General features: G+C 44.1%; 7 protein-coding genes across 7 annotated transcripts; 4 read left to right on the forward strand and 3 right to left on the reverse strand.

The window, feature by feature from the left end:
• Window positions 1-62: 62 nt before the first annotated feature.
• On the reverse strand, window positions 63-2,225 carry V865_004085 (uncharacterized protein; the record flags this gene model as incomplete). The annotated part of the gene is made up of 2 exons (XM_066227870.1): window positions 63-1,138; window positions 1,325-2,225. 2 exons carry the CDS (start codon window positions 2,223-2,225, stop codon window positions 63-65), a joined length of 1,977 nt encoding a protein of 658 aa, XP_066083967.1.
• A 399-nt stretch (window positions 2,226-2,624) lies between these two features.
• On the forward strand, window positions 2,625-4,068 carry V865_004086 (uncharacterized protein; the record flags this gene model as incomplete). The annotated part of the gene is made up of 6 exons (XM_066227871.1): window positions 2,625-3,029; window positions 3,100-3,357; window positions 3,430-3,513; window positions 3,569-3,843; window positions 3,911-3,924; window positions 3,998-4,068. 6 exons carry the CDS (start codon window positions 2,625-2,627, stop codon window positions 4,066-4,068), a joined length of 1,107 nt encoding a protein of 368 aa, XP_066083968.1.
• Window positions 4,069-4,164: 96 nt separating this feature from the next.
• Window positions 4,165-8,730, forward strand: V865_004087 (uncharacterized protein; the record flags this gene model as incomplete). Its single annotated transcript, XM_066227872.1, has 23 exons — window positions 4,165-4,174; window positions 4,240-4,358; window positions 4,421-4,903; window positions 4,958-4,992; window positions 5,043-5,292; window positions 5,348-5,406; window positions 5,476-5,570; window positions 5,618-6,065; window positions 6,124-6,364; window positions 6,419-6,536; window positions 6,595-6,738; window positions 6,810-6,981; window positions 7,054-7,135; window positions 7,193-7,328; window positions 7,402-7,494; window positions 7,552-7,649; window positions 7,726-7,809; window positions 7,884-8,033; window positions 8,089-8,125; window positions 8,176-8,210; window positions 8,272-8,457; window positions 8,519-8,642; window positions 8,699-8,730. 23 exons carry the CDS (start codon window positions 4,165-4,167, stop codon window positions 8,728-8,730), a joined length of 3,231 nt encoding a protein of 1,076 aa, XP_066083969.1.
• Window positions 8,731-8,955: 225 nt separating this feature from the next.
• Window positions 8,956-15,411, reverse strand: V865_004088 (uncharacterized protein; the record flags this gene model as incomplete). The annotated part of the gene is made up of 12 exons (XM_066227873.1): window positions 8,956-9,090; window positions 9,181-9,416; window positions 9,489-9,579; window positions 9,651-9,787; window positions 9,854-10,253; window positions 10,307-10,425; window positions 10,478-10,636; window positions 10,700-14,276; window positions 14,331-14,387; window positions 14,438-14,498; window positions 14,554-15,160; window positions 15,213-15,411. 12 exons carry the CDS (start codon window positions 15,409-15,411, stop codon window positions 8,956-8,958), a joined length of 5,778 nt encoding a protein of 1,925 aa, XP_066083970.1.
• Window positions 15,412-15,907: 496 nt separating this feature from the next.
• On the forward strand, window positions 15,908-16,612 carry V865_004089 (histone H2A.Z; the record flags this gene model as incomplete). Its single annotated transcript, XM_066227874.1, has 5 exons — window positions 15,908-16,003; window positions 16,075-16,097; window positions 16,166-16,272; window positions 16,343-16,479; window positions 16,556-16,612. 5 exons carry the CDS (start codon window positions 15,908-15,910, stop codon window positions 16,610-16,612), a joined length of 420 nt encoding a protein of 139 aa, XP_066083971.1.
• Window positions 16,613-16,917: 305 nt separating this feature from the next.
• V865_004090 (uncharacterized protein) lies at window positions 16,918-18,452 on the reverse strand (the record flags this gene model as incomplete). The annotated part of the gene is made up of 7 exons (XM_066227875.1): window positions 16,918-17,069; window positions 17,149-17,539; window positions 17,619-17,850; window positions 17,908-18,091; window positions 18,157-18,178; window positions 18,250-18,320; window positions 18,389-18,452. 7 exons carry the CDS (start codon window positions 18,450-18,452, stop codon window positions 16,918-16,920), a joined length of 1,116 nt encoding a protein of 371 aa, XP_066083972.1.
• A 284-nt stretch (window positions 18,453-18,736) lies between these two features.
• On the forward strand, window positions 18,737-20,325 carry V865_004091 (uncharacterized protein; the record flags this gene model as incomplete). Its single annotated transcript, XM_066227876.1, has 6 exons — window positions 18,737-18,784; window positions 18,842-18,884; window positions 18,956-19,040; window positions 19,118-19,239; window positions 19,347-19,441; window positions 19,522-20,325. 6 exons carry the CDS (start codon window positions 18,737-18,739, stop codon window positions 20,323-20,325), a joined length of 1,197 nt encoding a protein of 398 aa, XP_066083973.1.
• Window positions 20,326-20,669: the final 344 nt, after the last annotated feature.

Below are 20,669 nucleotides of genomic sequence, written 5' to 3' on the forward strand. Positions count from 1 at the left end.
GAAGTACAAACACAAAAATCAGAAAAGAAGAAGACAATAGACAAGGAATTCATTGAACTGATCTACGATTCTTCCCTCATCTTTCTTTCGATGTTAACAGCCAATCTCTGCTTTCCGACCCAGAATTCACCTCTTACAGGTAAATTGTCCAATCTAACTTTACCATTCACGCCCATAATCTCTACTCCGACACTCGCTATACCCTTCACCCCAGCTAACGCACCTCCTTTAAATACGATCTTACTGATGAATTCAGATAACACACCATCTCTTCCCGGTAAGATATCCAGGTCAACCTGATTCAATGGCGCTCTCACCATCAACCTTCCATTTTCTTCTCGTGTTGTAGTCGAATTGAGATAATCGGTAGGTCGTATATGTCCAAAAGCCTTTGGTGGGAATTCACCATCCCCTGGTAAATCTTCATCATCGGGTGGGGAAGGACCATCGAACACATATACATCAGGTAGAACTTCTACCACATCCACAATGACATTTTGCATATCTTTAGGTAATTCAACTTCGGCAACTACGATACCTGAAGCTTTCATCTTTCCTTGACTTTCCGATATTCTCATATGTTCAATAGTCACCGAACGAATAATCTTCGGAGTTGGTTTAGGTCCAGGGAAATTGAGCGAGAGCGATAATGAAGGTAGAGTATGTAAGAGCCAATTGGGCGGATGGACGATAGTTGATGGAACGAATGAAGGTAAGTTTGATAATCCCTGAACCAAGATGGGATTATCTTTACCGTGTAGATAGTTTTGTAAGAACAACGATAATGGTGATGAGCCCGTTAAAGAGGAACGTTCACTTAGATCCGCGGTAATAACTCCAGATATGTTCAACAGGATATCTTTGGTGGTTCCTCCGATACTGATGGGTTCAGTGATAACTTCAGCCATCTTACTTTCTCCTACTAGTCCATTTTGCACGGCTGGTAACGCAATTGAGAATGGTAGGCTGAAATCTAGAGTAGCGTTGAGATCGGGTGCGAAGTTTGGAACCGTAGCGATAGCTTGGATAGTCAACGCCTTGGGTGATTGGGTAGTATCGAAGGAATAGTGCTGCAGTGTGACGAGTTCCGATAGATTGAGGGGTGTTCCGGGATTGGGTAGATGGGGTATGTGAGGGACTAGAGTTGACGAGATGTCAGTTCAGTAGCTATAGACAATATTCTAGTTGCAGCTCTGAATCTTTCTTTCCGGTACACATATCTGATCAAGGGCGTGAAAGAATCGTATATGGGCGGGGAACTGAACCGCCAAAACAGACAACCAGACATAAGAACAGCAGGCCAAATACAGGTTCTAACACTCACTAGGTGAAGTGATATCCATCGTCAAATCTTCTTTCTCCACTTCGGCATATTTAGTCCACCAAGCAGTCTCCGATGGTCTAGCTATCACATAATTCACCTCTATCGTCACACGTATTGCACCTTCAACCCATCCTCTCTGTACGAACTCCCACAATTCTCCTGTCGATGCTAGCGGTTTAGCCAGAGCAGTAATCGATATTGGCCGTAACCAATCAGGTTGAGATCCCGGCGGTAGGGGTCGAGGTGATATATCCCATATCAACGGTACTTCCAATTCGTCCAATACATGTACTGATAGTAATGGTGAAGACTTGAATTGCGGGGATGTAATTTCGATTGAAGAGGGTATATTGACCGATACAGATGGTTTATCCAACTTGGATAGGAACCTATGTGCAGTCCATTTCCTTATATTCTCCCACCATTCCGATCCTAATCCTCTTTCACCTCTTTCCTCCGCATCTGCTTTTTCTTCGGGGGTAGCGAACACTTTCGCTTTCACTCCAAATGCTTCATCAGCATCTATACCGCATCTTAGACTGATATTGAGCAGGATCCCATCGTCGGTCACGTTGAGTATCGATATCGAATCTGGCGGGGAGTAGCTGAAGGCCGTTTTGGGTAAAGTGGATAATTCCGATGGTGAGGGTTTATACGATCCTGCTAATAGTATGAGGAACAGTAAGAAAGAAATCAGAAATGAAAGTATCACGATAGATGTTGTATAGATGATTGAGGTGAGTCGAGAAGTCCTGCGCTGTTGAGGTTGGATAATCTGGTCCTCAGAAGAAGGTTGCGTTTGAGTGGAATGATAGGTTCTTGAAGGTGAGCCGAGTAAAGGTGCGATCTCGGTAGTCGAGTCGACAGCCTTGGATTTGCCTTTACCCTTGTCTTTAGGCATGGTGGAGGATCATCGGACGGGGTTGGTTGCGAGTTGTGGTAAGACTGGAAATGGTGGTAAGCGGGATGGGATGTTGATGATAGGGGGAGAAGAGATCGGAGATGTAAGAACGTTGTTGTGGTGATCGCTGAATCCGGAAATCATCACCTCGATTTACCCGAGTGGGAATGAGAGTGGCTCATGACTCGTGGTCATCGTGAATCCTTTGTACAACTCGATACAAAGGCGAAAGATCGCCCGTGATTGCATGAATGGAGGGGACAGACGAGCGGATGGATAAGCTAACATACATTCGTATTGACATCGACATCGAAAAATGGCGACATCGTAAGAATCAACATTCATACATTGTGTATCCATCAAACGGGCAGTGTAACACGATCAACCTCAACAAGCATCATGTCCGGTAACCCACAGTACCACATAACCCATCGAATGGTCCCCTTGATCTGTCAGGCTCTGATCGCAGCACCTGATGATGAAACAGTATGGCTAGAGGGTCTTCGAATGTTAGCTAATCCGAAGCTGAAACAGGCGTCAACGTTGACATCTTCAATCTGGTTACCACTCCTCCTAAGGGGATTAGAAGTTTCTAAACCATTACCTGTCATCGTAGCTGCTCTGAAGCTTTTGGATCACGTGTCAGAGATATTGGAACCTATCAAAAGCTGTTTGGTGAAACCCCTTCGAGCTTTGGGTAGAGAAAAGCAATATGAAGAGTTGGAAGAGCTAGTTTGGGTGATTGAAAAGTTGGATTTGACAGTTTGGAATAGCGAGAAGAGCCTTATAGGGAGACCCAGGAATGTGAGGCTATATCCTACATTCTATCGGCTGGAGATTTATACTGAAAATAATCTTCGGTTGAGTCATATAGCTTAGGACCGCTCCGAATTCACAAGCCAATACTCCATTACCAGCTGGATCCAGTGTTCAACCAGCTCGGAAAGAACAACATCCATTATTAGCTGAAATACTAGCTCACAACTTGCCTCCGAAATCAAGAACCGTCCAACAAGCCTGGTCGCAGACTCTCCTATCTTCAGCTCATGATAATCCCAATATCTGGTTACACAATCTGTATCAAGCTACTTTGGAATCTAGTAATGTTCCGGAATTAGTTATTGCTTCAAAGGTGAGCTTGATCAACCATCAAATGATAGATATTCCGACTTGTAATCAATCTAATGTATGTTTCGGGACAAAGCTTGGTCCACTCATTCACGAAGAACTATTCCAAACAGCTTTCATGAAATGTTACGTCCAGCTTGAATCCGATCCAGCTTTCAAGGTAAGTCCTCCTCATCTCTCAACACTGTAGAGCTTAAACTTCAGTTCTTTCGCAGAACGTCGTCGATAACACGCTAGTATCGATCCTGAATGATATATCAGTCAGTCAAGAGATAACCATTGTCTTACTGGAATTACTCGCATTTTTCCATAAAGACAAACGGGAATTCGCTTCTAGCGTACACGAAGCTGCTAAAGCATGTGCGCTAAATCATTTTAACGGTGCGCTCAATCAAGCGGTTCCGGGTGTGGTATTATGGTATGTAGAGCAGAATGCAGAGAATTTCCCTGTTCAAGAGAATATTGGTAATCTTGTCGAAACTAATATAAGGTGAGTTCTGGCTAAACCTGTAAATAACTTGGGATAATTTCCTAACAAACATTCTTTTCATGAGCAGAGTCGGATCAGCTGGTGAGTACGCTTTCCAAACGCGACCCCTGGGACATGACATGTAACTGACATATCATATATTTTCGGAACAAAGGGTACGATGCCGCTTGGAGTACACTCTTATGGCTAGAGAATGATTGGCAAGTCGAGCCGGAACCATTATGAATCACTCAACTGTCTCACTGGCAACAAGCTCTCGATGCTCAAAACAAGCTCGATCAAGGTCAAGAGGGAACGAGCTTTTCGTCTTTCAATACCAAGATGATTTGCTGTGAGTGACAAAAAACACGTGGACGTCTTTTCCTTCGCCCTTCGCTGATTGTCATGCCACTTTAGATCATGCTTTGGGAGCGTACCAGCAAGGATACGAACTTGCTCAAACACTCTTCGAGGGATTGAACGATGCCGAAAGGAGGAATACTGCCCATTGGGCTACAGCTGCCGCATGGCATATGGTAAGTGTAAAGACTCTAAATTCTTGTCCTTTCGAAGCGTTACTGATAAAGTGCGGCTGTAGGGAGATTTCGAAACGATGGCAGATTACCTTGCATTCCACCCGAAAGGAACTAGTAAATCACTTTACAAAGCCATCATTGACGTTCACAATGGACAGTACGCCTCGGCTTTCCACCACATTAGCAAAGCTCAGAGTTTATCCTATGACGAAGTTCAAGTTCAGCTGGATGTAGGACCTCAAGTGGCTCATCGGAGTTTGGCCAAGACGGAATTACTAGTCGAACTTCAAGAAGTGATTCAATACAAATCTCAACCTGAAATGAGAGATAGTATAATCAGTACTTGGAAAACCAGATTTAAGAAGAGTCACGCTGATCCGAATACTTGGTTGAAAAGGTTGGAACTTTGGACATTGGCGGTTCCAGCTACTACCATGCAGCTTCAGAGCTGTTTCATCGATTGTGCGAAGCTGTGTGAGAGCGCTGGGATGCATCATGCTGCTCAAAGTATATTGAGGAAGATCACACCGGAGGTAACTCCATTGGTCAGTATTCTCAATAACCTCGTTCAGTACACGGTCGCTAATGACTGCTAACAGGGATGTAAAGTGGAGTATACCAGATTCAGATTTGAGTAAGTCTTCGATTGAGTCAAATTTGAATTATTAGCTGATTTTGGTATAGATGGAAGAATGCGTACCAGAATCAAGATCAAGAAAGGATGCATGAAATCCTCCATAAACTTATTAAGCATACTCGAGATTTCCTAAAACATATCGGAGTAGATCAAGAGGCGTTGGAAAGACAAGGATTGGGCTTACAACCTCTAAGCATCATGGCTAACCATAACAGACTTGACCATCAGATCTTGTCAAGGAGATATTATAGGATAGCCGAATGGACTGCAGCCTTACAAGGAGCTAGCTGGGCCTGTGTGAGTGTGCAGACACATCTCAACCGCCAGCTGTAGAAGCTTACCCGTCCCATAGGATGAACAATCTCAAGTGCTCAATTTCACCTCCCTTGCGTCCAAGCTGGACAACGGTTGGTAGGTGTGGTGCTATGTTTGAGTTGTGCTGTATTTGAGAGTTGGATGAACCAACTTTGACATGTGCAGGTACGCTGCCTGTTTCTCCTTGGCTGAACGGTCTCTCAGCATCTTCGAGATGAACGAGTTCTCCAGATCTGACTCTGTGGCAGTCAGCAGCTACAGTAAGTCAACCCAAACAAACCCCAAAAGCTGATTTCTCCCTGCACAGTCGTACCTGCTTTGAGAGGTCTGTTCCTTGCAGCAAGGACCAAAGAAAACCCAGAATTCGTCATTAAAGCTTTACTCAGACTAGTCACCCTTTGGTTCAGATTCGGAGAAAGTACAGCAGTCTTGGTGGAAGTCGAGAACCAACTGAGCTTGACTCCGGTCGAACCTTGGTTATCAGCCATTCCCCAACTTATAGCAAGGCTCGGAACACCTCATAAAGATCTCCAATATACTTTGATCAATTTGCTCAAGAGCATTTCGTCACAGTATCCTCATGCTGTTATTTGGCCTTTGCTCACTGCCACTCAAACAAGTAAAATTGAACATCAGGAGGCAGCGAGGGTGATTATGAGTTTCATCTGTACCATGCCTGATGGTATCAGATTAGTGGACCAAGCTGAATTGGTAGGAAAAGAATTGATACGGACTTCTGCAAGTTTGATGGAAAAGTAAGTCCGGGCCTAACCCCTCCGGTCGAAGGACAAGTAAGCTGAAGTCGTTGGTCAGGTGGAGAAGTATAATTGAGAAGATTATCCCTCGACAAGACCTGATGGAAACTGCATGGCATGAAGTTCCTACTCTTTGGGAACATGATATCCAGTATCTGAGAGCGGTAGAGACTCCAGATGAGGAGCAATTTGTACAAATGTTCGGAGACCAGCTGCTCCAAATTGACAAGTCGTTGAAAAGGTATAAATCAAGTAGGCAGATGAGTTTGGTCAATTTCGCTTACCAGGAGCTCTACAAGGTCAGTAGACCATCTCGTTTTTGCATTCAGCAGGAGCTGACTAGTTTTGTACAGCTATACGGGGATCTCGATTCTCAGATCAATCAATGGAAACAACCTGGATCAAAGCTTCATCTTGCAAGCACTGCACCTAGATTGCTCTCACTGAGAGACTGCGTGCTTACGGTGCCAGGTGAGTTGCACGTACCTTTTAAAACCTATAACAATGAGGAAGCTGACAGATACCTAAGGTCAATATGACCCCCACTTGAAGCTGGATGATCAAGCATTCATCGACAGTTTCGCTCCAATTGTCGATATCCTCTCTTCGAAGCAGCTACCCAGAAAGCTGGTCATCCGATCATATACAGCGGATTATATTTTCCTATTGAAAGGTGAGCTCGCCACTTGATACTCGATCGAAGAGGTTTTGGCTGATTTGAGGGTGAACTGATCGATCGAATAGGGAACGAAGATTTGCGAGGAGATGAGAGGATCATGCAGCTTTTCAATTTGATCAATACGATGTTAAATCATAATTCCGATGCGTTCAGCAGGAACCTCCATCTTTTACCATATGAAGTTATTCCTCTTTCACCTTCAGCCGGGTTGGTCAGCTGGGTATCGAACACTCAACAGTGAGCATCGAATTTCATCTTTACTGTATGATCCACCGTATACATAGGCGACGTGGCTGATGCTAGGAATAGACTTCAATCTATGATTCAGATCAACCGAGCTAAGAACAAGCAGAATGATCTGAATGACAGAGAAACAGCCTCATTACTTGGAGTAGGCCTAGTTCGACCGGATATAGAAAGATGATACGTGCGCTGAAATCCTGTTTAGCACGATCCTGAGACTTTTAATCCACGAAGAGAGAATCCAAGATTCGATCCACCAGCGGAAATGGACAGGTATGACAAGTTACCTATTCCAATTAAGATACGGAGGTTGAAAGCTGCCTTGTCCCATTCCAAGCAAAGTAAGCCACACGAAATACTATCTGAACATGAAGACAAGCTGATGCCGATCAATAATGTAAATGGCATCCATAGGTGATCTAAAAGATGTGTTGTGGCAGAAAAGTCCCTCGTCTGATATTTGGGTAAGAAGACGAACTAACTTTGCGAGAACCGTTGGAGTAAGCAGTAAGTCGATACAACACCCTCCCATGCTATATCACATCTGAAAAGAGGCTGTGATAGGTTTCGTTGGGTATATAATTGGTCTGGGCGATAGACACGGTAGTAATATCTTGATTGATCAATTGACTTGGGGAGCGTTACATATCGATTTTGGTGATGTGAGTGAATACTACTGACCTTCCTCTGAGAATCGCAATTAGCACTGACGCGTTCTGGTGTACCTGATGAACATAGCTCTTCAATGTAGCTCAGGAAAGGTCATTCTTACCTGAAAAAGTCCCATTCCGATTAACAAGGATGATGACCAATGCTTTTGAGGTGATTCAACTTACTCACATTGTCCACTCACGGGTAAAGTGGTATGACTGATTCTCCGTTATATCGTTATGTAGCTCGCTTCTAGAGGTGGACTCGAAGTACCTGGAACCAGAGGGACATTCAAGCAAGCTTCTCTAATCGTCATGAGTGTTCTGAGAGATAGTCGAAGTACCGTCCTGGCAATGTTGGAGGCATTCTTGTACGATCCATTACTTTCTTGGACTGTAAGTTCGTGGTTCATTTGCGACTGGGAGCCTTCGTTCGCTGATCTAAGGGTAGATTGGGCCAAATGACCCTTCGCATGCGGATCATAATAGTAAGTACGAGACCGTAATCCCCACTGAAAAGTGCTGATGTTGTTGGTAGCTCAATCCTCAAGTGAGAAACAAAATAAGACAAATGTAAGTATCCTTCGCCACGAGGTATGACCATTGCTAAGACTCTCGATTTCGACCACGTCAGACCAAGAAACCCCACGTCCAAACCCACGTCGTACCTCAGAGTTTGGCGCCTGGTATAGGCGGTACAGGCGGGTCCGACATCTACGATCGAATTGAGAATTCCTTGATTGCAACTTACATGGAAACAGACTCGTACATGGCTAAAGTATCTTCAAGTACCGGTATGACCAATTCAAAGGCTTTACAAGTGGGTTCAATTTGTGAACTCGCGACGTAGTCGAGCAACGGCTGATTGTAGATGATGTTAGGTTTTATCCCAAATTGAAAGAAAGTTGATTGGGTACCATAAAGATGCTGATCAACCTTTGACGATCAATCGGCAAGTCCAAGCGTTGATTGAGGAGGCTACCGATCTGAAAAACCTTTCTCAAGGTGAGTCAAAGTTGAGTTAGATTGCAGATTTGGTGAATACTGATATGATGTGATAGGTTATGTCTTAGGTTGGATCCCACAATGGTAGAGTCGATCACGAAATATGAGACTTGTAGGATCAACCAAATCTGCGAATCTCGTCGATGAAACGTTAGCATCTCAGCATGCATATGACTCAAGTCCTCCTTTGTTTCCTAGGTATGATCAGTATACATGTGTCAGTTCCATGATACTTTACCTATACATTTTGATGTAATTGTTAAATACTATGTATCTTGACATCTTTACTTCATTATATGTACATCTAACCCGTTCAATCCTCTTCCATACTCGATCCTGAGCCAGTCAATCCAGCCGTCAACTCTTTCAATCTTCTAACTAACATTCCATAATACGCATCATTCCCTTTACTTGACGTCGTAGTCGCTAACCTTCTTAATTCGAGATTCTGCGAGTGGATGCGCCAGGTGTCAGCTCAGCCTCTATCGCCCGCCTCCTGCGTCCCGAGCATGATACCCATATTCGAAATGGCACTCACCACCTCCATATCATCCAGCCTGACTAAAGTACCTTTCAGACTCGCTGCGACCCTCTCCAACATCCTCATCGTACCTGCACCCGATCGCGAGGCCTCGAGCTGCGCCTGAGAGCTGACAAATGATCCAAGCGAAGCTGAGAGGTTGTTGGGTCGAACGGGTTCCAATGCACCTCTAACGTCATTCGCGTAGAATAGTAGATGTCGCCAGATCAGCAGTAGGAGCGATTCGATCATATCTGCAACGGCAATTACTTCAGCTTCAACGGGAACGCAGACATATGAATAGTTAAGTGTTTTGTAGCACATACTGAATATCGTTTGACTCTTAGTCACGAAAGCAGCTTTGATTATATCTTCTGTCAACGGCTCGTCACCTATCATATCGGGAGTGCGCAATTTCTGATTTGATCAAACAAAAAATCTCATCAGCTTATAGCTTCCTAGATCATCAAAGATGGTGGGGTACACACCTGAACATCCTCGTCTTCCAATTCACCACCATCCTGTATCCTATCTAGGATAGTCTCATACTGGTTCGAAATCTCTTGTACGTTCTCTGCGAGATCAGACAAGAAATTCACAGCCATATGTAATGACGGAGCAGAGGCTATATCATAATGATGCAATGAATCAATATATTTCATTCTTGTTACATGACGAGAGAAGCACTCACCTATATATTTCGAGCTTGCACCATTACTCCTCTGAGCACCAGTGACCAGAACAGGATTGCCATTTCCACTCTTCATACCAGAAGTAGCTGCGACAAGGTACGACAGGAACACCTGGTTGAGTAAGAGGACCTCATTTTCGAGTTGAGAATTATCGTCATCAACTTCATCTATCCAGCTATCTCTATCGAAAAACCTGGCAGCGGTCGCCAAAGTAGCTAAGTGGAATGCGCCGAATCGGGTAGGTGAAAGGATATCTTCCGAAGGGACTTTATGAACTACCATGCACAGAATCGATACTATCAATCGACATTCTTCGATACTTGTCGAAGTAATGTTTTGCTGGGTTTCTCGAAGTAGACCGAGTATCGATTCGCGATGAGCGTTGAGGAAGCTCAGAGCCTAAATTTGGAGTCAGCCGGATCTTCACGGATGACGCACAATGGGCAACTTACATGTCCTGCACCTGATCTAGCAGATCGATGTAGGCTAGATAAGACTCTGGTCAAGAGTTGCAAAGAGCAAATGAGAACTCGATGCTGCCTTGCTATAATTTCTGTGGCAGCAGCTTCATCTAAATCATCCTATCAGCATTGTCGTTGAGTACTTGCGAATCATAAACTTACCCATAACCTCCTCACCAATTTGGATATTTATGAAACCACAAGTAGCGAAGATTTCGAATAAACCAGCATCTAACAGTTCCTCTGCACCTTTTCTCGTGGAAGCAAAAGCGACCAGGAAAGCAATCTTAGCCTCGAAAACCCAATAAGCATGCATGTTTTCTGTGATTCATCCGTACAGTCAGCATAATATAACTAATGCTTACAAGATATTTTTGTACTTACCATGTTCAGGCGATAGGCATTCCTGTAACGACAATTCCCGTTCTTTTATACTTCTAACGAACAAAGGTAAATATCCATTGGAGCTGAGAGGCGAGATGATATGTCGATCTCGTTCATTCGAGCAGATCGATATAATACCATTTAACAAGGCGAAACATTCAGTCTTCCACACTTCCCTATCATCCATAGCATCGCGGCATAAGATCGGTAAGAGCCTTTCTTTTCTAGCTGCGAATACCGTCAATGTCGGTCGTTGGAGGGTTGATGTTGGTAAACCACCCGACAAGGTTTCATTGGAAACTACAGATCGATCATCTGGAATATTGTAAGAGGAATTATTGACGAGTTGGAGGTACTGGGTTATGGAAGCGTATAAGTTTCCTCGAGCAGTTTCAGTCGATCCAGGTCTGACGGCTGCATCTATGATTCTAGCTAATGTAGCTGATAATCGATCAATAGGTAGATTGACACCTTCGAACTCAACTAGAATGTTGATGAGCGTTGTCATGGTGACCAGTACAGACTCGCATAACAAGTCCAATACTCCAGGAGCGAGATCACCTTCGAGTCGTACGAGCAAAGCATCGATCAAGTCAAAGAGAACCACTTCTTGCTGTTCTTCCGCGACGTTCTTGAATAACATGGCAAGTGATACCTTCAAGATCTCATTCCATGAAGTCAAGAAGTTTCCTTTGGCGATCGAAATATCCGTTTCTCTATTTTTGCTGGCTAGTTGTCTGATTACATATTCCGCTTCAGCAGCCATCGATTTGGTAGAGGCAGAGGTGACAGCGCCTTGTCTCTCTAATTGTCGACGGAAAGCCTTCAAACCTTTTTCTAAAGCCTCAAGATCCCACCAGTCGGCATCTACCCGTTTATACTGATCGAAGTCGAAACCACCGTAAAATTCAAGGTTTCGATTTTCCTCTTCATTGCTTTCGGACCACTGTATATCTATCGAAGATAGGAGATCGATGATGAGAGCTGGGCTTTGGCTGACCAGTTCATCTTCGTCCAAATCTTCCTCCTCAGTAGTTCCTCGGAACAGCGTCTGAGCAATGTGATTGGCAGATGCACCATGACCTTCATAGGTGAATGTTTCGAGCGCAGCTGCAGCTAAGATCCAACGCTGGAACTCGAGATAGGCGATGAGAGTTTCAGAGGTTGTGGGAGTCTCTTCGTCAAATGTTTTAGCGGTACCAGTAGGTTGACTAGCTTCGGGGCATTGCCTAGGGAAAGAAGCGAGTTGTCGAGCGGAGAAGCCAGTGACTGACATGGTGTATGATAGAGTGGATCTGCCGGTGAGGGGATGAGCGAACAGTTGATATATCAATTGAGCACTCTTCGCAGCGAGTATCGGATGAATGTTGATCATAATCTCTCCCACGGGACCGCTCAGTTCGGCACCTTCGCATAGCTGTCGAAGAATAACATGCAAACATGATTCTCCTTCTTGCAGAGCGAAGTCGCGATGACGGAAGTTGTAGCCGAGGAGGAAGTGGGCAATGTTCGGGCTGGTGATATCGGCTGTGGTACCTTCTACCAGTATGTCAAGGATATTTGAACGGATCACCACAGGTAATGAACTGAGAGATTTGATGTCACCATGTAAAGCAATGTTCTCCACCGCAGGAATATCTTCGATGTCCGCATCCTCTGCTTCTAGTCTTCTGCAAAAACCTTGAGCTATGCGTATCGAATCGTCTGAAGCATCGATGATTCCTGCTAGTCGGTTCACTGAAGAGGTGTATTCCCCTCGGAAAACGTCACTTCGGCTGAACACGGGTGATTGAGCTAATGCCGCTAGTATTTTGACACTAAGATAGGAGATTGCAGAATCATCGTCTCCTACTAGTAAGGCGATCGCGTTGATGTTGCTGAGATGAGCGAGGAGATGATTGTCGAGACTCTGTAAGCCATAGGGTCGTTTGAAAGGATTACTGGGGTTTCGAGTTGGATCGGCAAGAGTCAGAAGAAGCACATCGACGAATACTAGCTGTATATCATGTACTCGATGGTATATTCGGAGCATACGAAGGAGTACGTCATTCACTATTGTAGGTCGAGGAGAAGGGATTGCGGAAGCGTTGTCAAGGACTGATGCGAAGACCGCGAATACGTTTGCATCGGACAAAAGTCGGAGCAAGACGATGAACCCAGGTTCTTCTGCCAATGTTGAAGCTATTTGACCAATTGCACGACTATTGGCTTGATTCAGCAACTCTCCCATGTTGAAGGATAGCAAAGCTTTCTCGAAGAAAGCCGATAAGGAATCGATCACTTCCCATCTTTCGCTATCTCGAGCGTATCGTCGGATTTTTAGGGTGAGGAGTATTCCATCTAGAATATAGAATGTGCCTCGGCGCAGGGTGTTCACCAACCGACTACGTGATGGTGTAGGTAAATCGGAAGTAGCTGGATCGGGAAGTAAGGAGGTGAGGAAGTCGATGTATGCTCGACTAAGAGGATAAGAGCTGGCATCTTGCTCAGAATACTCCATCTTAGCGAGCCAGCCGACCGGAGGGGGTATCTTGGCACCATCGAGATGACGAGTGTCCAAGCCAGGATCACGGAAAGTGATCTTCTCGTAGTACTCGACCGCTTTGCTAAGAACATCGTCATCAATAGGATCACCCGTCCGTTTGCAGAATGCAGTGATAGCGCCTAGAATGGTGGCCTTGAGTTCAAATGGGAGATTTTCGCAATTGAGGAAGTCGAACAGCGTCTGGACAGGATGGGGCTTGGCTTGAAGGAGTGCGCCTCGAGCGGCGGGAGACCAGCGCACGACAGTCGTCAGAACTTTAGTCCAGCCATTGCAAATTTGCGCTTCATCGTGAGGCATGGGATCGAGTGAGGTGTTTCGGGTGGTCTTGATTGGCTCGAAGATGTGAGGCATGATATCGATGTAATGTTGGTAGAATTTGAACAAAGCCGTCCATGGTAGACGAGTATCTTTCATCTTCTCGTATGATTTTGCTGAACATGATGGACCAGTCGATATAGCTGCGAGCATTTCCCAGAACGCTGGACCAGGGAAGCCACCACGGGTGTCGAGGACGGTACCAAGGAAAGTTGAGTTATCCCATAGGTCCTCAGCACTATCAGGAGGGAGCGATTTGTAGACGATAGCCACGAGGGCGAGGAAGCCTTGATAGTTTGCGGGTGGAGGGGTCGATTGAGATCGTCGGACAGCGGCATCCTCTTCCTTATTGCGCAAAGTTCTAAGAAACTGCTTTCTACCAGCAAGCAGATCGACCAAGTCTCGCAGCTGTTCGAACAGGAAGGTATCGTTACTTGAGTCAGATGCGATTGCTACTTTCACCAAAGCATCCAGATTTGCTTCTTTGACTTCGTCTGGCTCTTCTAATCCTCTTTCTCGGCGAATGGTAAGGACAAGATCGTACATGAACTGGAAAGATTCCCCGTTAACAGCTTCTAACAGGAAAAGTTCCATTTGATGGGCATCGATACCGGTCTGAACAACGCTAGGATCGTGTCGAAGGCAAGAGAGGTAGAATAGAGACCAAGCGATTTTGACTGTCTCTCGAAGTTTCGGTATCGACCATTGGTCTTGGATCTGAGCAAGTCGTTAGTGATTTATATCTCAAGTGGTCAATAGAACAAGGCTCACCGTTAAACTGGAAGCGATTTTGAGGAATTTGATATCATGACACCAGTCTTCGGCAACCTGGTGGCAATGTAAGCTACACTTCGACATCATCGTGGACATGCACTCACATCATAACGGGGATCCGAAGCGTCAATGGCTTCAAGAGGTTTCCAAGCGGCGAAAAGAGAGCTTTGTATTGCAGAGTCAGTGTCCAAAGACCTGCAAATGGCATGGGATGACTCACCTGACTACCATAAGTGCTAATCCATCCGCTCTTTCACACTTCTTCAACCATTTCAATATCCTTACCACCTGCCCTCTTCCTAAATGACCACTTTCCGCAATGATCGCCAATATACTACTCATCTTATTCTGTTCAGCTCGTAAGGCTTCTACTCTAAATTTCAGGAGATCATAATCTGCTCCTCCGGCAGAGCCGGATCTTAGCAAATTATCAATCTTACTCTGAATCTGATCTAGCTGAGCTACTATCTGATCGACCAATGCTCCTTCGCCTTTCCCCTGACCTAATGATACTCTAGTATTCAACAGTTCCAATACCCAGTCTCTGAGCGATTCGAATGCTCCTCCTATCTCAACATCGGGTGATAGTACCGTACGGAGTAATTCCCGGAGGAAATCGAGCATATCGGTTTCCCACCGATGTAAGAGGTATACTGCTACTTCAGGTGTTGATCTAGAAGGATACTGGAATCGCTGTTCTTCAGCTTGTGAAGCGAGAACAGCAGATAGAAGTTGAGAAAGGGATAAGGCGTTGGAAATAGTATTGGTGGTTGTGAGGAGATCACCAGTTATATGTACTGATGTACCTGATGATAACTGTAAGGGGTCTATCATACTGTCAGGTACTGCTCATTGTTCGAATTCGGAGAGAGAACTTACTTTTCTCAATATGCTGTTTATCCGCATCATTCTGTCCTGGCAATTGGGTGAGATGCAATAGCCACGGCTGAGCTTCTTCCAGCTTGCCATATAATTTCCTCAATGTTGATGTAGTGGGCTGAGTGATCACTCTACCGAGGAGATGCTGAAGATCGCTGAAGAGGGAAGAATCCCATTCGACGAGAGGAGGGAATGACATGGTGGGCCGTGAACGAAAATGCTGGAATGGAGGGATTATGACGGACGCTCTCTTGGGTGATGCAGGGATGAGAAGATGAGAGCGTCTTCTGGGTATATTGTCAATGAGCCAGAGTGGAAGAATCGAATATCTTATTGTCAGCTTGACGTGAATTGCAGAGAACGGAGAAGTGAAGAAGTGAGGGTTGCATTTCAACCTTTGCCACGTGGGTGCCATGCGTTGGTCAGTGGTGTAAAGGGGTAACATATATAGTTAGCCGGCAAAGCCATGTCACGTGATATTTGCCGCTGTGTATCAGTGAGTTGTGATTGTGATTGTGGATGAATTCCCGGCGTAAACAAATCCACCTCTATTTGACATTACCCATTACCCATTACCCATTACACTATACCCCATACTACTACACTACTATACTATCATACTACTATACATTATCATCTCATCATCACCCTAACGACGCACGTACACATACACATTCACCCACACTTCACTCACAATGTCAACGAAACCTACAGGTGGAAAAGGCGGCAAATCAAAGACCTCGTCAGAGACCAAGACACTTACGACCAGATCGTCCAAGGCTGGTTTACAGGTAGGTCATCTCTCTTCCTCCGATCGTTACAACCGCGTACAAGTACTAAAATCATTGCTCTTCCTTTTCAGTTCCCCGTCGGTCGTATCCACAGGTACGTCCCCAGTCTCATGCCCTCATTTCTTATACCCCTCTGATATATACCTTTTATCACCACTGTAGATTCCTACGAAATAAGAATGCCAACAATGTTCGAATCGGTGCCAAAGCTGCCGTCTACGTAGCAGCCATCATGGAATACTTGACCGCGGAAGTATTGGAACTTGCAGGTGGGTTGACCACACCTTCTTTCCTTCCTCGACGCGTTCATTGTTCACTAACATGATGAGAATGAAATAGGTAACGCGGCGAAGGATCTTAGAGTAAAGAGAATCACACCAAGACATTTACAATTGGCAATCAGGGGTGATGAGGAACTTGATCTTTTAATTAGAGCTACTATCGCGGGTGGTGGTGTATTACCACATATCCACAAGGTGAGCCTTCGTTTTATCCCCTTTCCCCCCTTCATCCAATTCCTGGCTGACTCATGAGCTCATACTTGTTCAACAGTCCCTCGTCGCTAAACAAGGTGTATCAAAGAAACTCAAACCCACACCTGCTGCTTAATCTCTTTTCCTTCATCTCTGATTATACATCTATCTTTTATTCTATATGTGTAATTATCACCATATCATATGATTATGATTTGGCGATAAATTGTAATTTCTTCTTTTCTTCGTATTCGTATTCGTATTCGATTCGCTCTTTTCCTTTCTCATGATAGACCCGGATGATGGGGTTGTCAGTCTGATGGATGCAGAATATACCAACTGGCATAGCCTGATCTCGTATATCACTTGATGGTCCACTTTGCAAGTTGATCTTTTCCGAGACTTCTGAATAGCAAGCACCCATTCCAATTGAAGATCACCTCAGTTCATCTTGTCCACTCTAATGGCTAATACGCGTAACCTCCTCCAGACATCCTCGTCATTCCACCTTTCACCATCTTCATGTACAGTCAAAGTAGGTAACCCTCTTTGTTCGATGGTGAATGACGCAGCCGTAGCAGCGTATATAGAAGCTGCAAGTATGATTCGAACATGCATCAGCTCACAACACAAGTACCCATAACTTGAGTTTGATATTGAAAAACAACCTACCTATCTTAATATCTCCTTGAGAGATCAATAATCCAGCTAACAATCCACCCAAGAACGAATTTCCTCCTCCGGTCGGATCAACCACTTTATCTTGATCAGCCTCTCCGTAATACGCTGGCACCCATCCTTTCCAATGATCAGAGAAAGTGTATGAACCTAGTTCACCACAGCGAACTATAATCGCTGGTACCTTGACCTCCGACCTGTCAGTCATCCCTTGCGATAGTAATTGATGAAACTTTTGTACTGCTTCTTCAGCATTTTCCATGGTTCCTGATGATGTCGGAGTTATACCCAAGATAGATTGTAGTTCTAACAAGTTTGGACTTATCACGGTGAATGAACGTGATAGTGATATTATATTATCGAGCTCAGACGGTAAGCAAGATGACTAATTGCAGATAGATCAAATCAGCTCAACCAGATAAGATGAGATGGACAACATCATTTGAAGAGGCAGTATGACTCACTGGCATAGGTTCCCAAATCAATTTCCCATTCCATCCTCTTCCAATCCCATCAATCCCATTCTCACGTATTTCCCTCATCTCATCTACAATCAACCTCGCTCGAGCGGTATTACATACAACATGCATGTATTCCGGTAAGTTCGGTGTGGAGAATGGTGAGGCAGGTAAAATAAAATCATGAGGGAGGAGGTTCAGTTGGGGTGAAAGATATTTGAATGATTGATGGCCTTGTCTGAGTAGCAAAGGTATCAGTATTATTGTTCGTGATGATCTCGAGGATATAACCCACCCTATTTTCCCACTTGAATAGATATTCAAGGCCCTAGTAGTCTTCCCTTTCCTCTTCCTGTACCAAATCATCTCTTCGTCATAACCTTTCAAAATATCCGTAAATCTCGAAGGGAAATCATCACCTTTATCAACGATTAGACCACATCGAGAGGGAGGTAAGAACATCCTTGATGAGATCATTGCTTTACATCTAGACCAGATCAGTATTACCCTTGAGTAGATTCTCTTTAATGGTTATTGTACATACCGAATACACCACCACCTCCTATCTTCCAAATCGTTAAAATCAATCATAATCAGTCTCACGGATTAACATATCTTCTTCAAGTATTGTACTTACCGATTCTTCCTCTGTCATTGTTTCATTGCCATCTTGATCTCTTAGAGCATATTGATCAATGATAAACATCCCTATATGACAAATACATGATCCATTAGGGTTTTGATCTCGACTTGAGCTTCTTTGAGCCTTCACTTACCCAGTGTCGTTACACGCCCTTTCGAAGCTAGGAACTCCTCGGTAGGCGGAGATAAGTAGTCCATGGTCATGATCATAGAGGAAGACAGGGTAGCTCTCTCCGAGCGCAGTCAGTATATTGTTGGACAAGCATACGATTTCCTTCGACAGAGGAATTGACGAGTTACTGAAGTATGCATTCCAATGATAAGCTAGTGGTGTAGATTCACCCTCCACCGGACATGTCCAGGAGAAGTTGCAAAGTTGAACAATCCAAACTTTCTTCTCTCTTCTTTTTCTTATTCGTTTCGACCTTCATTTACGCATCGATACTTTCAAGCTGTCAGAAAAGAGGGAGAGGGAAGAAAGAATGTCCGTCAAAGTGGATATCGGAAAATCGAATCAATCTCGAACAGACGTACGTCCACGTCTCCCCAAATGAACTGAAATTCGTTTGTTGACAATGATGTTTTAGGGGAACACATCATTCAAGAAAGGTAGATGGTCCGAAGCTATAGGTGCGTCACACACTCCATTTCTTTCACTTTGGACGACTGATCTGATCTGATGATTGATCATCTACGTACAGGTCATTATACCAATGCGATCATATATAACCCTACGAACCCCGTAAATTACTCTAATCGTGCTCAGGCATTTCTCAAAATCGATAAGTAAGCAGACTACATCGTCATTATACAAATGTTCCAATTCAGAAGATCTGATCTAATGGTGGATATGACAAATTCAGATATCAAGATGCAGAAAGAGACTGTACGACCTGTCTCTCACTCGAACAGAACAACATCAAAGCTTTGTACAGGAGGGGACTGGCTAGGAAAGGTTTAGGAAAAGTAGATGAAGCTATTGTGGGTAGGTCCAACTTCCATCTCGACAACATATTAAGCACTATGAGTACTATCTTGCTTTTGTGTACCCAAATACTGATAGTTCGATTTGTGCACATGTCAACTACTTAGATTTACAACAGATATTGAAAATCGACAAAACCAACGAAACTGTCAAAAGCGAGTTGGAGGAGTTGGAGAATTCACAGCGGAATAATGAAATCAAGGTATGAGTTTGGTCATAATCATTTTCACTGCATAACAAAACTTGAATGTTGAATACTGACTGTCTGATGAAAATGATTAGAAATCCAAACCTCGTAGACCGATAACCCCACCTCCTGTCAACGCAACGTCGAAATCGACCGAAGCAAGTATAGAGGAAATTGCCGATCAAACTGATTCGATCGATCTTTCCTCTTCTTCCTCCTCAAAGCCTAAAGTGAATATACCTGATACACCGAAAGAACAAAACACACCTAATACATCTACACCATCATCCTTCGCTTCGCTCAAACAAGCCAGGGAAGGTAAGAAGAAAGCTTTTGTGAATGGTACTAATGTTTCACCTACGACATTGAATGAGAAAGCTTCAATCTCATCGATGCCCACATTGTCAATCAAGACACCTCACGCAAGCGTAACACCCACTCAATCGACCAATCCAACTTCATCCCAACCACAGAATCCTCTTACCGTCCCTACAAGTAGTCGTCCAGAAGGAGAGAGTCTATCCCTACCTACAGATATAGATATCAACTCCACTTCGCCCGGAGCAGGTCTGATATTCCTCCGACACTTATCTTCCTCCCATACGACTACCAGTGTTAGATACAATTGGGAATTGATATCCTTATATTCACCAGAAGTTTTGTCTAAAATCTTGGTTAATCTCTTAGAACCCGATAATTTGGGGTTGATCTTGATAGCCCTAGAATACGGCCTAGAACTGAACCAAGAGCAAGAGGAGAAGGTGAGGGTAAAAGGGTTGTTGGATGGTCTGAAAAAATCCAAAAGATGGAAGATGAATTATAGTATGTTAAGTCACCAGGAGAGAACGATTGGTGATAAGGTCTGGAAGGAGTGCGGCGGTGAAGGTGGATTGAGGTAGTACAACATATATCATATAGTACAGATCGCATGTATAGATCGGAATGAATGTTATATGTTAGTTTTTGTCCTTTCTATGATGTTGATTATGACAGGTCCGACGAGGACAAATACTGCTAGTAGTTCATCGCAATATCGTAGGATCATGTTTTATACCCAGGATACATGTGTTGATTTTTACTTCCTTTCAAATGAGTCCAAAGAATAATAATAAATAAGTAATAGAAATAAAAAGAAAGAAAACTCCTTAGGTCCTACTTAACTCTTAACAAAAACAACCACTTCATCAAAAAAAAAAAAAAAGAGAAAAAAGATCTAGATAATCTATTTTTTACGTCACTCGCC

The sequence above is a fragment of the Kwoniella europaea genome, chromosome 1, assembly GCF_036810445.1.
Source record: "Kwoniella europaea PYCC6329 chromosome 1, complete sequence".
NCBI classification, from domain to species: domain Eukaryota; kingdom Fungi; phylum Basidiomycota; class Tremellomycetes; order Tremellales; family Cryptococcaceae; genus Kwoniella; species Kwoniella europaea.